The sequence below is a fragment of the Canis aureus genome, chromosome 3 (genome assembly GCF_053574225.1).
Source record: "Canis aureus isolate CA01 chromosome 3, VMU_Caureus_v.1.0, whole genome shotgun sequence".
NCBI classification, from domain to species: domain Eukaryota; kingdom Metazoa; phylum Chordata; class Mammalia; order Carnivora; family Canidae; genus Canis; species Canis aureus.
Window position 1 is genome coordinate 33,567,304 of NC_135613.1, and position 23,571 is coordinate 33,590,874.

General features: G+C 56.2%; 1 protein-coding gene and 1 long non-coding RNA gene across 3 annotated transcripts in view; one reads left to right on the forward strand and one right to left on the reverse strand.

Annotated features, from left to right (window-relative positions):
• Positions 1-3,117: 3,117 nt before the first annotated feature.
• Positions 3,118-5,214, forward strand: LOC144305040 (uncharacterized). The gene is made up of 3 exons (XR_013372065.1): positions 3,118-3,205; positions 3,399-3,479; positions 5,006-5,214. It is a non-coding gene; the product is annotated as an uncharacterized LOC144305040 (long non-coding RNA).
• A 6,581-nt stretch (positions 5,215-11,795) lies between these two features.
• GLIS1 (GLIS family zinc finger 1) overlaps positions 11,796-23,571 on the reverse strand; it is a 224,352-nt gene continuing 212,576 nt past the window's right edge. For both annotated transcript variants that reach the window (XM_077891830.1, XM_077891829.1), the window contains 4 exons: positions 19,874-20,030; positions 14,929-15,107; positions 14,322-14,489; positions 11,796-12,324 (listed from right to left, as the gene is read on the reverse strand). In XM_077891830.1, the coding sequence (XP_077747956.1) occupies positions 12,167-12,324; positions 14,322-14,489; positions 14,929-15,107; positions 19,874-20,030 (662 nt within the window). In that variant the 3' untranslated portion in view covers positions 11,796-12,166. The remainder of the gene's footprint in view (positions 12,325-14,321; positions 14,490-14,928; positions 15,108-19,873; positions 20,031-23,571) is intronic.

A 23,571-nucleotide genomic window follows, 5' to 3' on the forward strand; every position in this document is an offset into this window, starting at 1 on the left:
TTATGATGAACATTTGAGTGGCTTCCACATTTTGGCTATCATGAGTCATGCTGGAGGTCATTCACTTGCAAGATTTTGTGTAAACATGTGTTTTAATTTCTCTTGGGTTTTTATTCCACCTAACATATGACTAGGTCATATGTTAAGTCTATGTTTCACTTTTTAAGGAGCTACCAGAGTTTTCCCCAGTAGCTGCACTACTGCATTCCCACCTGCGATGTGTGAGGGTTTGTGGAGTTCTCCACGGCCTCACCAACACTTGTTATTGTCTGACTTTTTGACGATAGCCATCCTAGTGAGTGGGAAGTGGTATCCCATTGTGGTTTAGATTTGCATTTCCCTAGAGGCTAATGATGGTGAGCATCTTTTCATGCACTTTTTGGCCATTTGTAAATCTTCTTTGCAGTAATGTTGATTCAGATATTTTGCCCATTTTTAAATCGGGTTTCTCTTTTTATTATTGAGTTGTGACAGCTCCTTATAGATACAAGTCCCTTACCAGATGTACGATTTGCAAGCACTTTCTCCCAGTCTATGGATTGTCTTTTCACTTTCTTGTGTCCTTTGAAGCACAAATTTTATAGCTTTAGTGTTTAATTTGTCTTTGTTGTGTTAATGCTGCTGTGCATTTCCTGTCATATTTAAGAAAATATTGCCTAATCCAAGGTCATGAAAATTTACTTCTATATTTTTTTCTTAGAATTCTGTAGTCTTAAGTCTTTCATTTGGGTCTTTGGTTCATTTTAAATTAATTTTTGTATATGATGTGAGAAAGGGGTCCAACTTCACCCGTTTGCATGTGCATATCCAGTTGTCCCAGCATCATTTGTTGAAAAGACTGTTCCTTCCCCATTTAATTGTCCTGGCATCCTTGCCAAAAATCAATTAACTATAAATGTGAAGCTCTATCTCTGAAATCTCGATTTCATTTTATTGATCTGCACATCTGTCATTATGCCAGTACCACATTGCTTCAATTACTATATAGTTCTGTTGTGAATTATGAAATTGGGAAGTGTGAGTCCTCTAAATTTGTTCTTATTTTTCAAGAGTATTTTGACTGTTCTGGGTTCCTTGAATATAATACAGTGTTACAAGCAGATTGTCAACCTCTGCAAAGAATCCAAGTGGGCTTCTGATGGGGACTGTGTTGAGTCTGTTGATCAACTTGCAGAATATTGTTATCTTAACAACATTAAGTCTTCTGATTCATGAACATAGGATGTCTTTCCATTTGTTTAGGTCTTCTTTCATTTCTTTCTACAACGTTTTGTAGTTCAGAATATATGTTTTGTACTTTTGTTAAATTTGTTACTAAGTAGTTTACTCTTTTTAATGCTATGGGAAATGGACTTTTTCTCTTAATCTCATTTTTGGATTATTTATTTCAAATGCATAGAAATTCAATTCGCTTTTGTGTACTCATTTATAGCTCTAGTAGTTTTATTGTGGATTCCTTAGGATTTTGTACATACAAAATCATGTCATCTGCAAATAGAGATGGTTTTACTTCTTTTCTAAACTGGATTCCTTTTATTTCTTCACCTAATAACCCTGGCTAGAACCTCTAGTATCCTATAGATGTCACTTAGGTCTATTGGTTTATAGTATTGTTCAGCTCTTCTATTTCCTTGCTGAGCTTCTGCCTTCTATACGTTATTAAAAGTGAGGTATTAAAGCCTCCAACTATTGTTGAAGTGTCTGTATCCCTTTTCAAGTCTCAGTGTTTGCTTCATGTATTTCAGGCTCTGCTCTTCAGCGCATATATGTATATAATTGTTTTATCTTCTTGATGGATTGATTCTTTTTTTTTTTTGATTCTTTTATCACATATACCCCTCCACCTCTAGTACCTCTACCTTCTCCACCTTTTTTTGTTTTGTTTTAAAATTATTTTTGGACAGACTTAAAAAAAATATTAGAACAATAACTTCTCCCCCAGGCTCCTTCTGGATCCCAGGCAAGGAAAGCAAGAGGCATGTCTCGGGCTCTGTCAAATGGTCACTCTCCCCTTTTCTTTCTCCCCTAGGCAACAGTTCCAAGCCTCAGTGTCCCTACCTTTAAAATGAGAGAATTGGGACTTAGAGCTGCTAAGATTTTCTTTAGACCTTTTTGGGTTCTGGCATTCTGCAGCTAGTACTGATATTGTGTTATTTATTAAATGCTTACTATACATCTAGCACTTTCAGATGTCCCATTTACATTACTGCCAGTAAGGAAAAAATTTGTCCTTATTTTATAGCTTAGGAAACTAAGGCTGAAAAAAGCTAGAGTATATTTGGAAAGTAGGAATAAGCATGAAGCAGCAATAAATGTCACCATCAACCCCATCTTCCAAAGATAAACCACTCTTAACCTTTGGAAATACATTCTTCTAAACTTTCTTCTAGACGTGTATATATTTTTAGAAAATTGTTTTCAGACCACATATACTGCCTTATTGCACTATATAACATACCCAAAATATTGAGGGAAAGATTTCCTCACAGTCAGAGCCGAACAAAGATAAAAGAGTCTGCCTCGTTGGTAGTAAGCATCTCATCAGTGGGGGTGCGTGAGCATAGCATTTGGTTCGCACAATGTGACAAGAGCTCTAATGGAGGCTGTTTATGAGCCTGTCTTCTCCCCTGGACTGTGAGGCCGTCCAAGGCTAGGACCAGACTGAGGAATCTCACTTTCCTGTGCCCAGCTCAGAGAAGACGTGGAGACAGTTTGATGAATTGATCAGCATGGGCCAAGGACTCAAGAGGAAAATGAGAAACAGCTGAGTTTAAAGTCTCTCTGAGCTGGATCTCTTCAGGAAAAGGACTTGTGACAGAAGTGTCCTGGCCTGGGTTCTACACTCAGAGGCAGCTCCCTTTCCCTATCTGTGAAATGGGAATTGGCCTTTCTGAGATGGCCTGGGTGAAACTCCAGATCTTATTGACAGATAGACCCACTGGACAGGCTTCAGCCTTGAGACTTGGGGTCATCACCTGGCGGGGGGTGTCCGAGGGCAACAGCTATGTGGCAGTGGCCAGCCAACCAGTTGGCATCCATGCTGTGTGACATACTGATGCTTTGTTGTGTGGGAGGAAGTTGACCTTGATCAACTAACTCCCTGTCACTGGGAGCTCAGACACCCCAAGAAAATGGTGATGGAAAGGTTGACCAGCTTGGTGGGGCTGTGGGAGTCCTAGAGCCCTGGCAATGTGTCTGGAGACCTGTGAGTCCAGCTTCTGCCCCTCCCCCACTTGCTGAGTGACCTGGTGGGCACCCCTCCTCTCTGTCTCCTGGCTTTGAGCCTGTGACCCTAGGAGCCCATCCTGAGCCCTTACACACCCCTTGATTTGATGGATTTTTTCACCTAATAACCCTGGCTAGAACCTCTGACCAGGTTCCATTTGATCCATCTATAGGATCAAGTCCATCAAAGTGGATTGTTGAGGAATCACTCTACTCTGCTGGTGGTAGCTATAGAACTGAACAAAATAATGAAGGTTAGTTTGGAGGAGGTAGGATTCAGAGATTCAGTATGTTCTAGTAAAAAAGAGGTGGGACCTCAGGGTCCAGTAGACTTCTCTGGTGCTCTGAGCCTAGATTTCCTCTTTCCTTCTCTCTAGATTGTTTCAAGATAGAATGAGTTAACATATGTCAGGTGGCTGGAACACAGGAATAATAAACTACCGTAATGCGTAATGAGCAAGTCCTGGACATTGGGGCATGGACCATAGAGGATGTCTTGACCCTCGAGTGATGGCTTTGCTTTTTTTTTTTTTTAAAGATTCTATTTATTTATTTATTTATTTATTTATTTATTTATTTATTTATTCATGATAGAGAGAGAGAGAGAGAGAGAGAGAGGCAGAGACACAGGCAGAGGGAGAAGCAGGCGCCACGCCGGGAGCCCAACGTGGGACTTGATCCCGGGACTCCAGGATCACGCCCTGGGCCAAAGGCAGGCGCCAAATCGCTGAGCCATGGCTTTGCTTTTAAGACAGTCAGGCCTATCAGTTGGCAGGGTCACGTTCTATTTGTTCCTGCAATGGCAGAGTTTTCTCTCCCAAATTATCAACCTATGCAGGGAGATGTTAAGAGCAGTGCCCATCCCTGGGTATATGTCCAATAGCCATCAAAAAGAAAGTCTGTTTCAAGAGAACATTAAATTAAGGTGAGGGAGAAGGCAGAAATTTGCAAGCTATGAGAAGGGAGGTCATGTTGGGGACACTTCTGGGTGCTGGGCCCTGAAACACATTTCCAGAAACCTATCTCATCAGGCAGATATAAGAATTCTTGGAGCAGCCTCAAATTCTTTTTAGAACAAAGTAAGGTATAATGAATTACTCAACTGCTGTATTGATAGGTGGTGGCTGCCTCCCCTCCCCCAACACCGTGGCTCTCCACGGTCGCCCAGTGCTGGGGCTGCATCTGGTTTCTTACCTGCTCCTCAGTATATACCTTATGTGTGAGCGTGGTTTCCCATTTCTCAGGTGAGGGCGTGGAGGCCCAGAGACAGCTTGTCCAAGGCTGTAGAGCCAGGATTTGAGTCAAAGTCACAAACCCAGAGTAGACAGGCCAGGGTCTTCTGACCAGGGAGGCCCCTGCCCAAGACAGCCTGGGGGTATGTGAGTCTTGGGAATCCTGAGATCAGATCCACCGCCAAATTGCCACATGTCCCTAGTCAATCAGAACATCCTTCTGGGTCTCAGTGTCCCCACTTGCAACATGAAGGTTGGTTTAGAGTTTTGGACAGACTACTTGGGGCATCTAATAGGCAGTCCTCAAATGGAGGCAACATGGCTCTATTTCTTGAGCACCTACTATGTGATAGTGTAGCCCCATCTAATCTGCAGGCTGGGGGAGGGCTGTCATCCCACCTCGCAGAATAGAAACCCAGACTCAATAAGGTGACCTGCCTCCAGCCCCATTTAGAACGTTTCAGGAGACACCAGAGCCCCTGCTGCCAACATCCTAGCCCTCCCAATCTTTTTTTTTTTTTTTTTTAATTTTTATTTATTCATGATAGGCACACAGTGAGAGAGAGAGAGGCAGAGACACAGGCAGAGGGAGAAGCAGGCTCCATGCACCGGGAGCCTGACGTGGGATTCGATCCCGGATCTCCAGGATCGCACCCTGGGCCAAAGGCAGGCTCCAAACCGCTGCGCCACCCAGGGATCCCGCCCTCCCCATCTTTTGAGAGCCACAAGTTTCCTGAACCTCAGTTTCTCCATCAGTAAAAAGAGTGGCGTGTGCCCGTCATATTCCAGGCCTCTTTGGGGTGGAACCACCTAGCAAAGCCAGGCTCCGTGGAGACGGTGGCACAACACGCAACGCCTTGCTTGGCCTGGCAGACGGCCTCGTGCAGGACTCAGTGCATGCACTCTGGGGCTGTCCTCCACTCCTTCTTTGCTTCCTGGCAGGAGAAACCCCTGGACTGCTTTTCTGGGGGCTCAGGCTCTAGTCCCCCCTCCCAGTGCCACCTCAGGTTGCTCACTGCCTGATGGTAGAGGCGAGACTGACATAGAGGAAATCTGATGTGAGGGCAAAGTGCCAAACGTGGGTGGAAACACCACCACCAAGTTGCCACATGTCCCCAGTCAATCAGAACAGCCCCTCACGAAGCAGGTCTCTGGTTACCCCCCAGCCCTTGGTCCCCCAGGTGGTCACTGGGATGAACTCCCAATCCCGGGAACGCATCACAAGGCGCCCCAGCACGTTGGGGATTGCAAAGTGCGGGGCCGCAGAGGTTGGCCAGGGGCGGGGGCTTCGCAGGCAGGAGGACAGGAGCCCGGAGCCTGGCTGGGTGGTTTACTTCACCTCCTGGGCCATCAGCCTTCTCATCTGCAAACCGGGGCTGATGGCAGGCCGTGGCCTGCAGGGCCGGGAAGGTTCAAGAGCGCCCCGCCCAACATCAGGGGGGCATTAGTGGGGCCTCTGGGCCAGTGTCCCGCCCTCCCTGCGTGCACCCGAGCCCCGTGGGGACACTTCCACGCGCAGGAGCCCTGCCTTCCCTCGGAGAGCCACCCCGCTGCTCAGAGGTGGGGTCCGTGTGAGGAGGTGGAAACTCGCGGGTGATGCCAAGTGTGCTCCAGGGGGGAGAGGACGGTCGGCTGTCGGCCGCGCATCTGGCCCACGGGGCGACGGAGCTGTCCCGGCTACGGCCTGCCCCTCTCTGCGACCTAACCTCTTCTCCCGTAAATCCCCACCATCCCTCTGTGCTCCCCCCCGGGGGGCCAGTCTGAACTTTTGAGCCTCGGTTTCCCCATCTGGGAGGGGAGATGCTGGCGAGGTGCTGTCCCGCCTGTGGCCTGGTCGCCTTCCAGATTCCAAGGCCGGCGGAACTCGCGGCCCCAGCTCGCAGCCCCGGGCCAGCACGGCTCTCTCGTCGCAGCCTCCAGACAAGGTGTGGTGTCTTCACCCGCGGGCTCCTAGTGGAGGGAAACACGAGAGCAGCATTCCCGCCCGCCCGGGCTGCCCGAATGTCAGGTCAGCCCCCCGCGAACCTCTGGGAAAATATTTAGGCGGTAACCCCAGCCTCAGCCCCCTGCCTTCCCTGCGGCTGCGCAGTTGATCACCTGGACACACACTGCCCCAAAGCCAGCCTCAGGCATGATGCTGGGGTGGCGGCCCCCGCTACCGACTGGGCAGGCAGGAGACAGCTGCCGTCTCAGGTTGGGCCTGAGAAGCCTCTGAAAGTTGTGCAGTCCGGCCCTTGACCCAGGGACAGGACGGTTCATGGCTGCCTGCCCACCTTTGCTTGCATACACCTTGGGACGGGGAGCTCACTTCATCCCCAGAGCAGTCCATTCTGCTTTAGATGGTTTCTACATTTAGAAATCTGAGATTTGCCTCCAACCCCACCCTCTGGGGCCCCAGCCTGCCTGGGGGTCTCCCACTATAGTCAGCATCCTGTCTCCAGGGCACTCTGCAGAGCTGTGGGATCATGCTCCAAGTCCCCCCGAGTCTCCTGTACTCTGAGGCATACCTCCAGCACCTGCACCACCCTCAGGTGTGAGGTGTCCTGGCCCTTGTTCTGCACGGACATTTATCTGTCACTGGCAGGATCATCTGAAGAGCCAACGGTGTGTCAGGCCCTGTGCTGGGTCCTGGGGACACAAGGTCTCCAGCGTGGCTCCTGCTCTGACCCAACAGTCCCACAGTAATGGTGAAGCCCCAGACCCTCCTCCAGGGCTGTGTCTGAATCTGCCTCTTTTATACCCAACGAGGCTGCCAGGTGAGCAAGGTAATCCCAGTCTGGCCACTCTGGGCCTAGGTCAGTCTTTTTTTTTGGAAAATGTCAAACGTACCATAAAGTACAGAGAATCCTACAAGCAGCCCCAGAGAACGGTACAGTGGGCCTGTATTCCGGCTCCAACATTTTCAACGGGAGGCAAAGCCTGTGTCCATCCCCTCCACAACCCAATGTCCCCACTGAAACCTGGCTGCCTCCCCTTGCTCCGACCAAACCCAACACCGTGGCCCATGCTCCTGGCCTTGTGGGAGCCCAGGAGCCCCACCGTCCTGCAGACACAGGGCACAGCTCCTTGGTGGGGAGGCCCAGTCAGCGGCTCCTTGGAGGCCCGACTCCTCACCGGCCCCTTGACGGGCCTTCTGCAGGGTCTGGGGCACCGAGGCCCGGGGGCCCCTGGAAACAAACCAAAGCGTTTTGGCTCCGCTGTGGCAGCCTTTCCTTCCTGGTTCACGTCCCGTCTGCGTTTCCCTCCAGAGACACCATCGCTTAGGAACCTCTAAGCCCCGGGCAGGCCTGATGCCAGGCGAGTACATAAACTGGGACTCGTAAAAGCCTTACGGTTCCCTGTGGACGGCGGAGAAGGGGCGCTCCGCGGGGGCGGGGAGGGGTGGTGCCCGGGGCTGTGGCCACAGCCCTGCTCCAGAATGCCAGCTCTGCCCTCGGCCGCGGACGCAGGATGGGCTGGTCACATGTGCCTGGTGGGGGCCTGACGCGTGGTTCTATTAGAGCCGTGGGCAGGGGACACGCAGGTGCTCGGGGCACTGACGGGATGTGGCGGGCAGAGTGCCCGCTGGGACCCTGAGGCCCGGCCACCGCGGTCACTGACCTGCTTCGGAGGCTTGGCTGCGTCCCACTCCCGGGACGGGTCTTCTCTTCTGGAAAGGGAGGGCAGGACGGGCGGGAGCCGAGCATCTCCTGCCGTGGCCCTGATCTGCCCGGCGACGGGCCCTGCTTCCCACACCCCGGCTCTCAGGCCCCGGGCGCCCGCTGCGTGTGTGGGGGGGCGGGGGTGCTGGGCAGTCAGCACTGAGGGGGGGAGCAGACCTGCTTCCTGAGGTTCCAGCTCCCTGCACAACACTGGGGGCAGGGGGTCCTGGGGGATAATGTGGGCCTGGCACCCCTGGCTTCCCCTTGCCTGGTGCCCCACTCTCCATGTCCCCGGGGTTTCTCCATCCCTGGAGGCAGGGTGGCGGAGCCCGTGGTCTCCGTGGGCCTCTTGTTCTCATGGTCTGGATCCTGGGGGACCCCAGGGGCCAGCAGTACCAGAGAATCTGGAGTCAGAGGGAGTCCAGGCCGATCCAGGGATGGGGACTCCCCGTGCCCATGAAGGGTACCCACTCTCCCCAGAGACCCTGGCAGGTGGCTGAGGGTGGAGTCGAGTAGCCACAGGCCCCTGCCCCAAGGCCCAGTCCCACCGTCACCCCTCTGGGATCCCCGTTATGGTCTCCTCTCCACCCCCCGTCACTAGGGCCCTATGCAGTGAGGGAGTCAGCGAAGAGGGGTTGAGGCAAGGAGAACAGGGCACAGAGGAGAGACCCGCAGTTTAAAGAGACTGAGGGAAAGACATGAGGAAAAAATGAGACACAAGGAGTGAGGAAGAGGGGAAGGAGAGAAATGGGGGAACAAAGGGCTCTGCAGAGACAGGGAGACAGAGGGGGTGGGTGGAGGGGCAGAGGACTGCTGGGGGGCCAGGAGGGCAGTGAGGGAAAGCAGACAGGGCCAGGGAACAATGGAAGATGGGGGACAGGGGGATGGAGGACAGGAGACAGAGGGCCAAGAAGAAATGAAAGGACAGGGGACAGGGGGACAGAGGACAGGGGAAAGGGGGATGGAGGATAGGGGGACAGGGGGACAGAGGACAGGGGAAAGGGGGATGGAATACAGGGGGATGGAGGACAAGGGACAGAAGATGGGAGACAGAGGGCCAGGAAGAGATGAAAGAAGGACAGGGGGACAGGGGACAGGAGACAGAGGGCCCCGACAGAGAGGCACAAGGCAGGGTGGGAGGTGGGCCAGTCTCCGCCCGAGCTGGACAAAGGGCAGGGCTGCAGGGGCCGCCCGGAAGGGCTGGGCTGGAGGGACTGTGCGGTCACCAGCAGCCCCGGGCATAGGCCTGTCCCCTCGGTCCCCCTCGCTGGGGGGGGGGGGTTCTTGGCAGACTGAGGCCCCTGCCCTAGAGACCCTGCAGGGCCCCACACAAGGTCCACACCCCAGGGCCTCCCCAGGTAAGAGATGCTGACCGGGCCCCTGACCCGAAGGCCTGTGCGAGGGTGGCTGGTCACCACCCCGCCGTGCGACGGCAGCACGCTCCCAGCACGTGGCCAGGGCTCGGGAGGGGCCGCGGTTCTCAGGGTTTTCCACACCAGGGACGACGCAAGAGTGGCCGGGAAGGGAGCTGGGCCCAGTGTCTCGGCGGGTCCTGCCGGGCCGCCCTCTGCTGTGCCCACTGCACTGGGCTGGGGCCTGGGGCGTGCGGGCGGGAAGACCTCGCGCGCAGGGACGGGAGAGTCACGGTCACAGCTCAGGGGCAGGACGAAGCCTCTGGGACTGAGTCCCCACGGTGCCGCCTTCGCCTTCGTCTCCCGCTCACTTGTTCGTCTTTTCTTCCTCCTTTGTTTCTCTTCGGCTTTGCCCTCCCGTCTCCCTCGCTCAGAAAGTAAATGGGATCCAACTGGCAGCTCCCTGTGTGTCCTGCTCGAGGCTCAGCCCTTCATTAACAGAAATATGTGCTCATTGTGCAGCTTAACTCTGCTTATCTGGAGTGGATGACGTGCTTACAGGGATGGGCAGTACCGATTCCCCTGCGCCTCTGACCTAATTAGTTCCAGAAAGCTGGGGGAGGATGGGACTAGGGGGCTGGGGCGCCTGGCCGTCAGGAGCCCCGGGTCCTCATCCCAGATGCCCACGTGCGGTGCGACATCAGGCCACAATGTCCCCGCCGGGGGCCTGGCCTGGGCCTGCTCGGGGAGCAGGAGGTGGGAGCCCGGTTGCCCCCAGTCCTCCAAGGCTGGAAGCACAGCCAGTGACAGTGCGTGCTCTGTAGCCCGACCCTCAGGTTTGAGTCCCTGTCCTGCCACCTGCCGGCTGTGCCATGTGGGCAGGTGACTTCCCTTCCGGGCCCTGCAATCTCAGCATCTGTAACATGGGGAAACTGTCGGGTGGGTCCTGGTGGCAGGCAAACAAGGGATGGTACAGTGCCCTGACTTTCCTAAGGGTGGGAGCACTTCCAGTCCCCAGCCTGTGCCTGAAGACAGGGGAGGGGGGCCGCTGCCGTGACCTGCAGTGTGGACGGCCATGTGGCTGGAGCCGGGGTCTTGAGTGAGGACAGCGCCCACCCACAGAGAGCTCTTGCTCTGCCCCTTCCTCCCACACTGGGCTCCTCAGTGGCTGGGGCCAGAGGGCAGGGAGCCCCAACACAGGCCCTGCAGGTCAGCCCTGGACACAGAGCAGCACTCACGGCTTCCCCTTGAAGGGACAGATGGGACACCTACACAAGTGGCAGTCTTGGTTCTTCCATCACTTGGCTGGAGGCTTCTCTGAACCTGTTTTCTTCTCCATAAAGAAGGAATAGGGGTGCCTGGTGGTGTGGTTGGTTAAGCGTCTTGCTCTTGGTTTCAGCTCAGGTTGTGATCTCGGGGTCGTGGGGTTGAGCCCCGTGTTAGGCTCTGCGCTCGGTGTAGAACCTGCTGGAGAGTCTTGCTCTGCCCCTCCCCCACCCCACTCTCTGTATCCAAAATAAATAAATAAATCTTTAAAAAAAAAAGAGAGAAGGGATCGACTGGATCTTTCCATCTTGCCTTGCCTACCCGCCCCAAGCCATGTGGGACAAAGAGGTGTTCCTTTGAGCTGGGTTTGAATCCTGACGGCTCCACCTGTCCTAAACAGGGGCAGGAAGCTCCTCCACAGAGCGGCCCGAGGAGGAGGGTGCAGCACACAGCAGGTTTGCAGTAAAAAGACTTCCCTTGCTTCATTTTTCTGCAGCAGAGCTGAGGCAGAAGTTTTCCTGGAGGACTTTTTACCCAGTGACCTTCAGGGTGACACAGTGAGATGTGGGACCCTGTCCAGGCCATCGGCACAGGCCTGGGTGATGGGGAGGGAGACAGGCAGGGCAGGATGGAACCCCCAGTGGGGCTCCACACCTTCAGAACTGGCTTCCTCCCCCTCTCCCAGCCTGCCTGGGCTGTGGGGTGGGGATGTGCGTCCCAGGGATGCCCTCAGAGCCTGGGCCCCGCCATCAGGAGGCCGCTTGGGCTCCTGTGTCTGGAAGGCCTGCCTCCCTCCCACGGCCTTCCCTGTTGACCCGAAGCCAGCGCCGGATGGAAGCGTGTTCTTCCACCAGCTGAGAAGTCAGTGCAGACAGCAAGTCTAGGCCAGGTGATCTGGGTCCCAATTTGAGACCTAGCCTTGGTCTGCTCACCTGCATTGAGGTGTGGCCCTGGGACCGGCACGTGGTGCAGGCCTCCCAGCCCTCCCCCACCCCCCACCCCCGGCTCCATGACACACCCCTCCACTGAGCTGCTGGTCTCGGCCTCGACGCTGACTCATAGGCGGAACCAGGCCCCCGTCTTGTTTCCAGTTTTTAATGTTTTTCTTGTAAAACCCAAAATATAAAACTGGAAGGGGAATGGAAAACAAGTTCTGTACATGTTATATACACGAGGTCTGTGATTTCAAAACCATTGGGGCGAGGAAAGGAAAACACAGTCAAGAGAATGTCGCAGGTCACGGATCCTGCAGGCACCTCAGAGCACCCAGCTCGGGCTTGGGCGATCCTTCCCGGCCAGCACAGGGCAGCCGCTGCAGACCTGGTGCCCTGAGTTTGTGGGGAGCTTTGGCCTGGTTGCTCAGGCTGGGTGCACGGAGAGTGGGAACGGGTGGCTAGTGGGCAAGGTAGTGTCTGTGGTGCAGGGCGGGCAGGTGCCGGCAGGCCTTCCTTCAGGTGTCCGTGTAGATGGACGGGATGTGACTCAGGCAGTGGTCAAAGGCCCCGTTGGGGAAGAAGCTGCAGTCCTCGGGGCCACTGGACGCAATGTCTTCGGATGGCTGTGGTGGCAGCGCCGTGGGGCACGGGGCATCGGCCAGGGCCTCGTAGCCTGTGGGTACAGTGGGGAACAAGGTCCTGGCTGCAGGACGCAGGGGCTAGGCTTCATCATCTTTTCCCAGCCCCCCGGCCGCAGCCTCCTGCCCAGGGTCGCTGGTCAGCAGGGCCGCTCTGAGCCCCTGCTCTCAGACAGGGGGGCTGGCAGTGGGGAGACGCGCCAGGCCCTCACAAGGGCCCCAGGGCAGTGGGAGACAGCTGGAGGGCTCGGGGCAGCCTGTCAGCCAGGGCCGGATGGCAGGGCAGAGTGTGGGGAAGCGAGGGGTGGGTGAGCACGGTTCCTCCTCGTGGGGGCAGAGGGAACCCAGCCCCTGCCCACCCCTTCACATTCCTTCACCTGACCACACACAGGAAACCCCAAACAGAGCAGCACTCCCTGGGCTCTCAGGGCTCTTGAAGCCTCTCACGTAAGCTTCTCAGCAATTCCGAGAAGCAGGAGTCATCACCCCATTTTACAGCTGAGAAGACCGGCTCACACAGGCCAAGACACTTGTCCAAGGTCACCTGCTCATCGGTGGGATAACTGGGATTCGAACCCAGATCCACCTGGGATAGCAGGTAGCAGGGGAGAAGGGGTGCACAGGCAGGGAAGCTGACTCTGGCCCCTCGGAGTTAGTTATTTCTGCTGGTCCACCAAGAAGTCCTGCCATGGGCTGGACAGAGCAGAGGGAGGATGAGGGCGTGAGACCTGGCAGTGCTGGGAACGGTGGCCAGTGCCTCAGCACACACCAACCCGTATGTGTGCAAACATGGGGCACACACACCCACACACACCCTGGGATTGGGTCCCCATCTGCCTGTGACACATGTATGTGACATGTGTCCATCCACAGATGTCCTTATGCAGTGCTTGAACACAGTCTGTGCACACAGACGGGGGTCGGGGGATGGGTTCAGGGTAGCACAATGTGTGTACAGATGGGAATAGGGAACAGGGAACATGTGGGTGCACACTGATGGGGCATGAACATCGCACAGGCGTGATGCACACACACGTGGGCAGACCTGGGCACATGTGCCCTGTGAGCTCCTCAAATACGGGGGCTCTCCCTGCTTGGATCCCACCTGTGCTGGCCCTATTCCGTGCACAGGCACACACAGACGTATACTGCAGGGTGTGAAGAAAGATGGGACAGCCGTGTGTGAACAGAACACACGGATCCACAGGTGGACAGACATGCAGGTTTTGGTGTGCCTGTCAATGGCCTTGTCACTGTCCCTACGTCCCCAGCCCTCTACCCCCGCAGCACACGCTGCCATGGCCACCCCAGAGGCCTCTGGGACAGGGTCAGGCTCCCCTCTGTCTGTGGCCCCCATGCTGCCCAGGCCCTTTGGCCCTAGCTGGACGCAGGCCTGGAGGCTGATGTGGGAGGTGGGGGGCTTGGCTTAGGAGCTCGCCGAGGGTCCAGGGTCTGGCTGCACCCATGTGGCACCCCTACTCCGACGGGCACCGCCTGCTGCTCCAAGCCCGATCCCACCCCGGGCTGTGGGCCACCCTCCGCTCCACTGGCCGCCTCCCTCGCAGTGGGGGCTTCACCGGGGACCCTTGGGGGACACAGACATGGCCCAAGAACAGGCACGACCCACAGGCTCCGTCCTTTCCCAGTCTGACCACTCTGGCCCCGGTTCCCGGATCTGTAGACAGAGGTAAGCTCTGTCGCTTTCCCTGCTGTGGCCCCAGCGTCTGCAGCCGAGCCTGGCACACAGTAGGTGCTCAATAAATATTTAAAGGGAAACATCAACTGACAAGCTCCCAGTCGGATTCTTCTCTGTGTTCGGGACCCACCAGAGGGCGGGCACATATCGGCCATGTGACAATGAGGCAGGCAGGATGCAAATCCCAGTTTTGTGGGGGCCCGGGACCTCGGTGAGCCTCATTTCCCCTCCTGTGAAGCAGGGAGGCCTCCACCTCCCCGGCTGTCCCAAGGCTCCGGGGGTAGGGGTGGGCCTCGGCAGGGGGTCAGGGAAGGGCGGCATGCAGTTGGGGCTTACCTGTGGCAGGTAGAGGCACACCGAGGCTGTGGTAGCCGTTGGGCCGCAGGGGGTTGAACCCGTGGGCCTCCCCGGCCAGGCCGTCCCCACCCGCCGCCGGCTCAGCTGTCCGGTAGCAGTCGCCATAGGGGAAGCGGTTCTGGACGGAGTGGAAGGTGCCCTGGTGCCCTGCAGGAGGGGCGGCCGGGCCGCGTCAACGTGGGGGGGGGGACCCTGGGCCCCTTCCCCGGCTCTGCCTGGCACTGGGCGGCGCAGGGAAGAGGCCTCACGCGGCCCACCTGCCTGCAGGCATTCGTGGCCGACGTGCTGCTCGAGGTAGGGACGGCGGGGGGCCCGTCCCCCCGGAGGTGCTGCTGGCTCGCCTTCCTCCAGGCGCCCCCGCCAGCTGCCAGCGCTGTTCCCTCTGCTGGGAGGGCCCTTCCACACCCCGCACGGAATCTCCCCCGGGAAGTGCCCTCCCCCACTAGGCGTGCTGGGTCACCTGGCTCCTGGCTCAGTGCTCCCTGGCGATTCCGAGTCCCCACCCACCTCCCTCTGCTCTGGGCACCCCAGCAGGAGTAGGCGGGTATGTGTGGAGGGCACCACCCCGCCCCCGCCCTGAGCTCACCTTGTGGACTGGGCAGAGGTGCGGGGGGCGGGCTCTGGAAGGGCGGGTAGGGTGGCTTGCCGGGGAGTGTGGGGAAGGGCTGGCCCCCGGGGGAATGGCTCTGAGAGGACGGTGGCAGTGGTGGTGGCCCGAGCCCCTTCAGTGGGCTGACCATGGGTGACAGGAGGCCGGGCCCCAACCTGGAGAGAACAGAGACAGTCATCAGTAGGATAGGCCCTGGGGCCTGTGGGGGCCAGAGGCACGGTGGCTGGTTGCTTGCTTCCCTCCAGTGACGCTGCGCTCACTACCTGAGCTGCTCTTACTTAAGACAACGCAGTTAGAAGAGGATGCTTTTACTTCTGATTGTGTTCAAACTGGAATGAAATCTGAATGTCCTCTGAGCTTGAGAGGCCAAAGAAATCAGTAAAGAACTTCTATGTGGTATTGAGGACTGGTTATCAGCTGGACCTTCAAGTCAACAGAACTGTGTTTAAACCCCATCTGCTCTCACTGGCTGCACGACTTTGGACAAAGATGCTTCATGTCTCTGAGCCTCGCTCTGCGCCCGGGGTTGCCGTGTTCTCCCGCTGGCACACGGGACCTCTTCTGACCCAGGTAAAGTACCAGCCACCCCCGCTGGCTCCTGCCGCCCCCTGCACTCGCTGCTCTGGCCCAGGAATGGGAGCACCGATGCCCTGGCAGCCCCTCAGCAGAACGGCCCATGGCACCACCAGTCACCACCTGTGAAGCCTCTGCCTCACTTCACAGATCACAGGTCTGTCTCAAAACGCCAAGGTTCAGAGAGGGGCCTCACCCAGCAGTCCTGGCCTCACAGGTTAGGATGAGGGTACAATTAAGTAAATCAAAGTAGTCAAAGAACCCAATGCCTAAGGTCAGATTCTTAGCCACTCCATGGATCATCAACATCATTATAAAGATGTAGGGAAGGAAAACTAGCATCACGTTCTGAGGTCTAAGTTGGGCTTCCTTCCCCTGCACAGTGTGCTTTCAGGGACCTTCTGTCTCCATCCCTGGACTTGCATACCTCCTCTGATGGGGGGCTCACCACCTCCCTTCATACAGAGGCTGAGAGGGTGCAGGCCTGAGCCTGTGCTCTCTGGAAGCCCATGTTCTGGACTGAGGCCGCAGCAGCTGAGAGCTGTGCAGTTACCCTGAACTCAGCTGAGCCCTTGCAGGTCGTCTAACTGGACTGCATGTCAATGCAGACCAGGTTCCTTCCTCGTGCTGCCACCTCAGCCTCTGGGGTCTGCTCACAGGAACCAGCCTGGCCCCGGGGGCCCTGGGGGTCTGGGGGCTCTGGGGGCCGGGCTGAAGGCTCACGGCCTGTAGAGCACACATGCACACCAGAGAGGCGGGGGGAGCTCAGCGCGTCCATCCTCTTGCTGGCCTTTGTGGATCTGTTGGACTGTCCGCGTGAACACACCCCACAAGTTCAGTGTCACAGCTACAAGTGATTGCTTCAGGCCAGGACTATGACCCTTGCTTACCCTCTGAAACACCATGTGTTAAGGGGACAGATCAGTGCCTTTCTCTGAGGGAAGCAAGACTATCTTGAAACAGAGAAAGATTTGGGGAGAGACTGGTGGGCTCCATGTCTGTGGCTCTGCTAGGACTCCCTTCTGCTCCCTCCAGCCTGGGCATCCCTTGGTCTCCGCCCCCCCTGCTGTGCAGCCTTTATTCAATATCTGGACCCCCGCCTCTGTGGGGAGGCAGAAGGCAGGAGGGGTGGGGCTCTATGCTGGATCCCGGGTCCCCAGCCTGACATCTAACACATGGGAGGTACCCCCTTGGCCTCAAGGTAATGAACAGAATCCACACCAAGGCTCTGGGACTTCTCATTAGCATCACTGTTAATATTTTTAGGTTTCTCTCACGGGACCTGTAGGCGGGACAAGGTTTACCGCTGCGTCTATTGGCTGTAGAGGGCTGAGCATAAGGTGGGTGTCCTCACGGCCAGTTCTCCAGCTGAGGCTTGGCTGCAGCACGGCCAGAAAGGCGGATGGTCCTCCTGTAGGCCTGCCGCGTGCTGCCCACCTGCCTTACGCCCACCCCCTCCCGGCACCCACACCCGGCTCCTCCCTGACATCATCGGTCCCCTCCCCTGGGAGCCCCCCACCGGCCAGGTCCCCACCTCTCCGGCGCTCCGTACTCAGCACTGGGCCTGGCACACGGCAAACAGCTGATAAATACTAACAAACGGGTTTCTTAATCGCTCAGCTACAAAACCCAGAGATTAACAGCATTGCAGAATTAAGGAGAACCAGATCTAAGGGGTGTGTGTGTGGGGGGAAGACATGCATTCTCAACGTTTGTTTTTCCTGTCTCAAACCTGCCATAAATTCACATTTGCCACCTTCACAGCCAGTGAAATTAAACAGAACACGACTCTCTCTGCAGCAGACATGAGGCTGAGGTTACGCCGCTCTACCTGAACTCTTTTAAAAGGAAAAAAGATCATCTGGAGCTCCTCTTCTGAGTCATGCAAATGATTCCTAAATCAAATATTTTTGCTTCAATTGGAACCTATAAAAATTAATATAAAACCTCACTGGCTTGGCAGACTGAGGGCTTCAGACCTCGTATGGGGCTGGGGAAAAAAAAAAAAACGCCCTTTCGGCGTCTTCTCTGAGCCAGGGTAAATAAATTTGGTCATGAAGTCAGGCCCTCTTAGCATATTTTCGAGTGAATCAGATAATTCTGTCAAGCTATTTAAACGTCCCAGCAAACCACCGGGGAGCCGCGAGTGGCCTTCCCTGTTGACTTTGGCAGGAAGGGGAGGCTGAAGGCCTTTCCCTCCAACTTGCTCCTCTTCTCAGGGGCTGAAAAAAGAAACCCATTCAAGCTGGGCCCGGGCCTGGTGTCAGGCTGGAGGGCCCTCCTCTCCCTCAGCCCAGCCAAAGGAGCCCGGGCGCCTGGCCGGTGGGGGTGACTCGAGCCCTCACTCCCAAGCATGGGCGGGTGGACGGCAGGCTGGGCCATCCTGGTCTTGTCATCACTCTGCCTCTCGCTGCAGGAATTCTTGACGGGCACTTATGCAGGCGGCAGGCAGGTGATGAATGAGGCGGAGCAGAGTGCACAGGCCTGAGCGGGGAAAGGTCTCTGTGGTTTATTTTAGTTTGCTTAGAGATATTTTTGGGCTGGCTGGTGGGTGAGCAGGTGGCCTGAGCCGGCGGGTGGGGGGTGGGGGTGGAAGGGGTCCAGGGACTTAGTGTCTATGGAACCTGCACCAGATGACACGTACAATGCCAGGCATGGCTGCTTCTCATCACCATCCTAGAGGAGGATACTTTAATACCCAATCTACAGAGGAGGAAACTGAGGGTAAGGAGGCCTGGTTCTCTGGTCCCCTTTTGCAGCCCCCCAGGCTGCCTCTTCGTGGCTCTCCACCCACTCACCACAGTCTTTCTCTGCTCCATGAATGACACTTCTGCCTACGCAGGGCCTCCTCCTCTCCCCACCCGGAAGAGTTTCCCCGAGGCCTGCTAATGCCACGGCACTAACGCCTCCTGGTGGTCCTCCTCCCCACCCACCAGCCCTGGCTCAGGCCGCCATCCACCCACATGTGATGCTGCCCCTGGCCACCAGCCCCACGCCACAGCCACACTGTCCTTCCCACACTGACCACATCGCTGCTCAGCACCCTTCGGATACAGTCCCACCACAGGCCATGTGATCTGGCCCTGGCGACCTCCCTCCTGAGCTCGTCACCCCACATGAAGGGGCCTGTTTCCCAGAACCACCAAGCTCTCACCACGTCTACACTCTCGCTGCTCCTTCTCCCAATCTCTCCACTCAGTCAACTGCTATCTCACTTTGGAGGCCTGGCCTAGCACCACTTCCAGGAAGCCTTCCCTGACACTGTCTTCCACTGCACTGGGTTCTCCTCTGGGTTGCCACAGCCACTCCAGCTCCTTTCCTCAGAGCATCCGGCCCGCATGGTCAGTCCCTGTGGGTCTATCTCCCCTCCTCATGGTGAGCTTCTCGAGGGCTGCGGTCACTGGTGGCTCCAGCTCTGGGCCCAGGGCTTGCCCACACCAGGGGCTCGAGAACTGGGTGCTGAGTGAATGGCTGAGTGAGTAGCAGAAGGAGCCGAGTTAGGAGCCCTGAATAACAAATCTGGTGATGAAGCCAGGCTGGCCCCAGGCACAGGCAGGCCGATGCCAAGGCCATGGGGCGTGGGGAGGAAGGGCAGGGGAGGAGGAAGGTCCTTAGGCCAGGCCTCGGGGGACAAGTCTGATCAAGTCCTGCTAGCGGTAAGTGAAAGTGGCAGGGAGGGCAGGCGGTGGGGCCATGTGACCTTCCTCTGCCCATCTACAAGGAAAACAGATTTTGGCCACACCAGGGGCCAGCAATTAGCACATTTACCATTTCCAGCCAATTAAGTGGCCACAATGGGAACCACATTGAATAGAGGAAGAGGCCGCTCCTCGCAGTGATGCTGCAGTACCAGCCCCTGGACAGCCCCAGTAGTCGGGGCAGCGACCCCAGCTGCAATGGCCAGAAGCAGGGGTGAGGGCCAGATGAACACCTCTGGAGTGGGCAGCAGGCCGTCTGCTCACCAAACACATGGCATGGGCCTAAGACAACCCAGAGTGAGGCTGCCAAGGAGGCTTAGTATAGGAATCCAGAAAATGGGGGTTGGGGGGTGAGGGTGGGCAGCACAGTGCCTTCCCTGGGTGCCCTCACGGGGCAGGAGGAAGGTAGGAGGTGAAGCATCCAGAAGTCCAGGTGCCGATACCATTGACCTGATGGGTGGCTGTGAGGTGCCAGTGAAACTATGCACAGAAGGTGTTTGGTACAGAGTGCAGTACACAGTAAGCGCTGCATAAATGCTCATTATTCTCATTATCAGTAACAATCATAGCGTGTGCAGGATGCCTGCCCTCATCTGCCTCCCATCCAGGTGCCTGCTTACTGTCCCAGAGGACTGGCTTGTTGTACGTACCCATCCCTGGTGCTCTCGGCCGTGGGTAGAGGGGACAGATGGAGGTGGGAACTGGTGGTGGCATCCAGCGCGTGGTGCCTGGAAGGGACATCGTGCATGGGGGGCAGGATGCCTGATGCGAGCCCGTTGTGGGAGGTGATGGAGCCAGGATACACACCTGCAGGAAAGCAAACGAGTATCCCTGGGCTTCGGCCACTCCCCAGAGGTGGCTGTGAGCAACCCAGGAGTGTGTGCCTGCTGACGGACAGAGAAGACCCAAAGGGGAACCAGCAAGGTCCTACTAACAGAAGGTCGGCAGCCCAAATAGGGAGATGCTCCCTCTGTTTATGCCCCAGCTGCAGGGCTGTGTGTAGGGCTGAGGCCTATCCTGGAAGCAGAGGTGAACTGACCAGGGGTTGTCAGAAGCATTCATGCTCAGGCTGCATGTGTGTGCACATGTATGCACGTGATCACGCGTGGGCATGCATGCATGTTTGGGGATGGGGGGTTGTATGGAGCGTGCGGCCTCAAGTCTCTGGGACTGCTCTGGGAAAGAAGAGGCTTGTTCTGTGTAGCCTCAGAAGCAGACAGGGATCCTGGAATGGAGAGCAGCTTGAGAGAAACTGAGGGCTCGGCCTACTTCTCATAGGAGAGCTGCTGTAAGGTCCTGCCTTTGCAGGAAATGAGCTACTCATCTCCAGAGGTGTACAAGCACAGCCTGGATGTCCACTGTGAGGGTTTCCAAAGAGACAGTGATTGTGCTAGCTGGATGGCAGGCTGGCCTAGGAGACCTATGAGAAGGGATGCCGCAGATGGTTGTACAGGCCGTACACTACACAAGGGTCCCGAATGAGGAGAGGGGGCAGCCATACTCTAATCTTAATTCTAAATCTCTAGGAGACCCCTGCAGGGTGATGCCACCTTTTATCACCTTTGACTCCCCAGGGTCTTACCCTTGTTAAGGTAGGTGGGAGATGAATCAAATGGGGGACATTAGGTCATAGTCAGGTGTTGCTCCCTGGGCCTAACTGAGGGTCTGAGGCCAGTGCTTCCCAAATGCCTGTGCCAAGGAACCCCAATTAGATGAGAGAATTGATCCCTATTCTGGGACTCCAGCCTCAGATGGACACAGCAGGTGTTCCAAGTTCTTCTCTAGTTTATCTGAAAAAAACATGGGACCAATTTTGTTTCCTTTTTTAAATCTGGCCACATTTATTTGAATTTTAATAGAAGTTGACAGGATTTTCCTCAAAATTAACTCATTGAGTTGATACCCTGGGAAGACTCTGCAGGCCCGAGGGCCACCCCAGTGCTCCACTGAGGCAGTGTTCACACCGGTTGGTCAGAGCTCAGCTGGGTCAGCTGTTACACTTTGAACAGCACTCCCGTCATCGTGGATCCAGACCCAATGCTCTGTATCACGAGGACCATGTGAGTACACCACATACTCTCTTCATGGATGGAGTAAAGAAGGAACTTTTACATTCTCTGGTGGCTGGGGTTCCAAGGCTAGCCCATCCCAGGTTGGCCCCTTCCGTCCAGTCCTGCAATTCAGGAAGCTGCTACCAGGAATGGAGCAGGGCCAGGCAGGGATGGCCAGCTCAAAGCCTCAACTGCAGCTAATCGTGCCTCCCAAGTGATGCCAAAACGAAGTCCACGTAGAGCCAGGCCTGGGAAATAGCCGGGGGCTGCAGCTCAGGCTGCCCTACATGTCCACGCAGGGGCCTATGGCCCAGGCTTTCCCAAGGGCTGACTGTGAGACCCCAGGGCTCCAAAGCGGCTCTTGGGGGCCTTCTGCCTCTCAGCCCCATCCTTACCCTGTCCCACCTTGGGGACTTCTGCTCCCACGGGCAGCCCCCACCCCCATCCACCCGCCACTTCCCTTACCACACCCCCCTCCCCAGCTTGGTCAGGAAGGCACCAGATGGGATGTCTGAGGACACAGCCTGGCTTGGTGGGGCTCATGGCTTGCTCCATTCACCACTCTCCTGAGCACCTCTTTACCTGCCATCTTGAACCAATTTGGGGGCCTGACAGCCAGAAAGGCCTAGAATCCTGATAAATCCTGCTCTCTCTCCCTCAGCCACACTGACCTCGTGCTTCTCATGTCTTCACTGCCCATCATGTTACCCAGGTCTGCTAAAGGAGCCTGCTGGATAAGCTTCCGAGGGCTTCCTATGAAGAGAGCTGGGGCTAGCTGATGAGAGACAAGCTCTTGGGAGTTAGTTTCCTGCTGTCAGACAGTGAAAATTCAGTGTCACGATGCCAGCTCTCCCTTGCCCTCATGCCTCTATTCCAGACTCCTCTGTCCTAACACTCCTTGAATTTGTCCCATTTCCCCCTGCCCTTTGCCCTGCCCTGTCCACCCCACGCCAGACACACGGTGGGCCACTGAGTATGTGAAGCAGGCATGCGGAGCATGCGGACGGAGAGCGGATGGCAATGAGGGAGTCACTGCATCATGAGGGGTGGCGGGATGGGAACACCAGGGAGCCCGCTGGCCTCTCCCCAAAATGCACCATTTGAGGCTGTAAATCAGTGTCATCAATCATCAGCCATGAGCGCTGAACCTCTGGCCCTAACATCTATTTCCAAATGTGCCTCAAGCACTTGCTGTGTGGCCTACAGAAGAACCTAGTGGCGGAAGCCCAGAGGGATCCAGGACTCCCGGGCTGGCCTGTGCTGGAAGCAGCCCAAGGACAGGGACCAGCACACGGTCTGGTACACAGCAGGTGCCCCACAGTGAGGTGTGGCATCAACAGCAGGAAGACAGCAGGCTGTTTGATTAAGGGCATGGCCTGCGGCCACACAGCCCAAGTTCAAGTCCGGCCTCTGTCATTTACTGTCTATGGAACCTCAGCAAAAAGGTATTTCACCTCTCCAGGATTCAGTCTCCTCATCTGGAAAAGAAAGCGCACAGGAGCATGTACTTTATGAGGATGACGTGAGGACTTGGTTAACCTACACGTACTGTCGCCAGAACAGCTCCTGGCACATACTCAGTAAGAGGGGGCCGTGCATTATTACGAGACAGGTGAGTAAACAGTTACTCTTCTCAGTCACTATGAACAACAACAACGATAATAATGATAAAATTATCTGTCACACTGGGTTTATATAAGCGATCACATTTGTTGTCACAGCAGGTCTGGGGGAAAAAACCAAGGCTTGAGGCAGGGAAGACTGCTCTCGCTCGCTGTCTGAGCAGCCCCAGGCGGGCTCCTCCCAACCACGATGCTGCTTCAGTGACTTTGCTTCTCATCTGCAGCATATGGGCTCAAGGGGACTGAATGACAGGACGTTGATTCAGTGGCCAGCCCATGCCGGTGCTCAAGACATGTCTCTTGCTGGCCCGGCACTGCTCCCTGGAGTAGGCCCCGGCCTGGTCTCTGGGACTTTCAGCCGGGATCTGCTGCTAACTTCTCCATATGACCTTAGGTCAGTCCTTCTCCTGCCCCATCTTAAGTACCCCCAGGGTCAAGACGATGGGCCTATAGGACCTGTGCCCCAAGGGCAGCCACTGTACAGTGGGCACAGCCTCTTTCTTGCTGAGCCGCAGGATCCTCAACACATCCCCTTATCACTGGGGTCTCCCCTCACTGGCTGTTTTAGCAGCTCTGACCTCAGGGGAAGCAGCCCACAGGAGAGGGTGTGATCCCTTCTCCACAGGCCCATCCTCCCGGGGTGTCCTTGCCATTGGGGACCTGTGTGAGCACAGA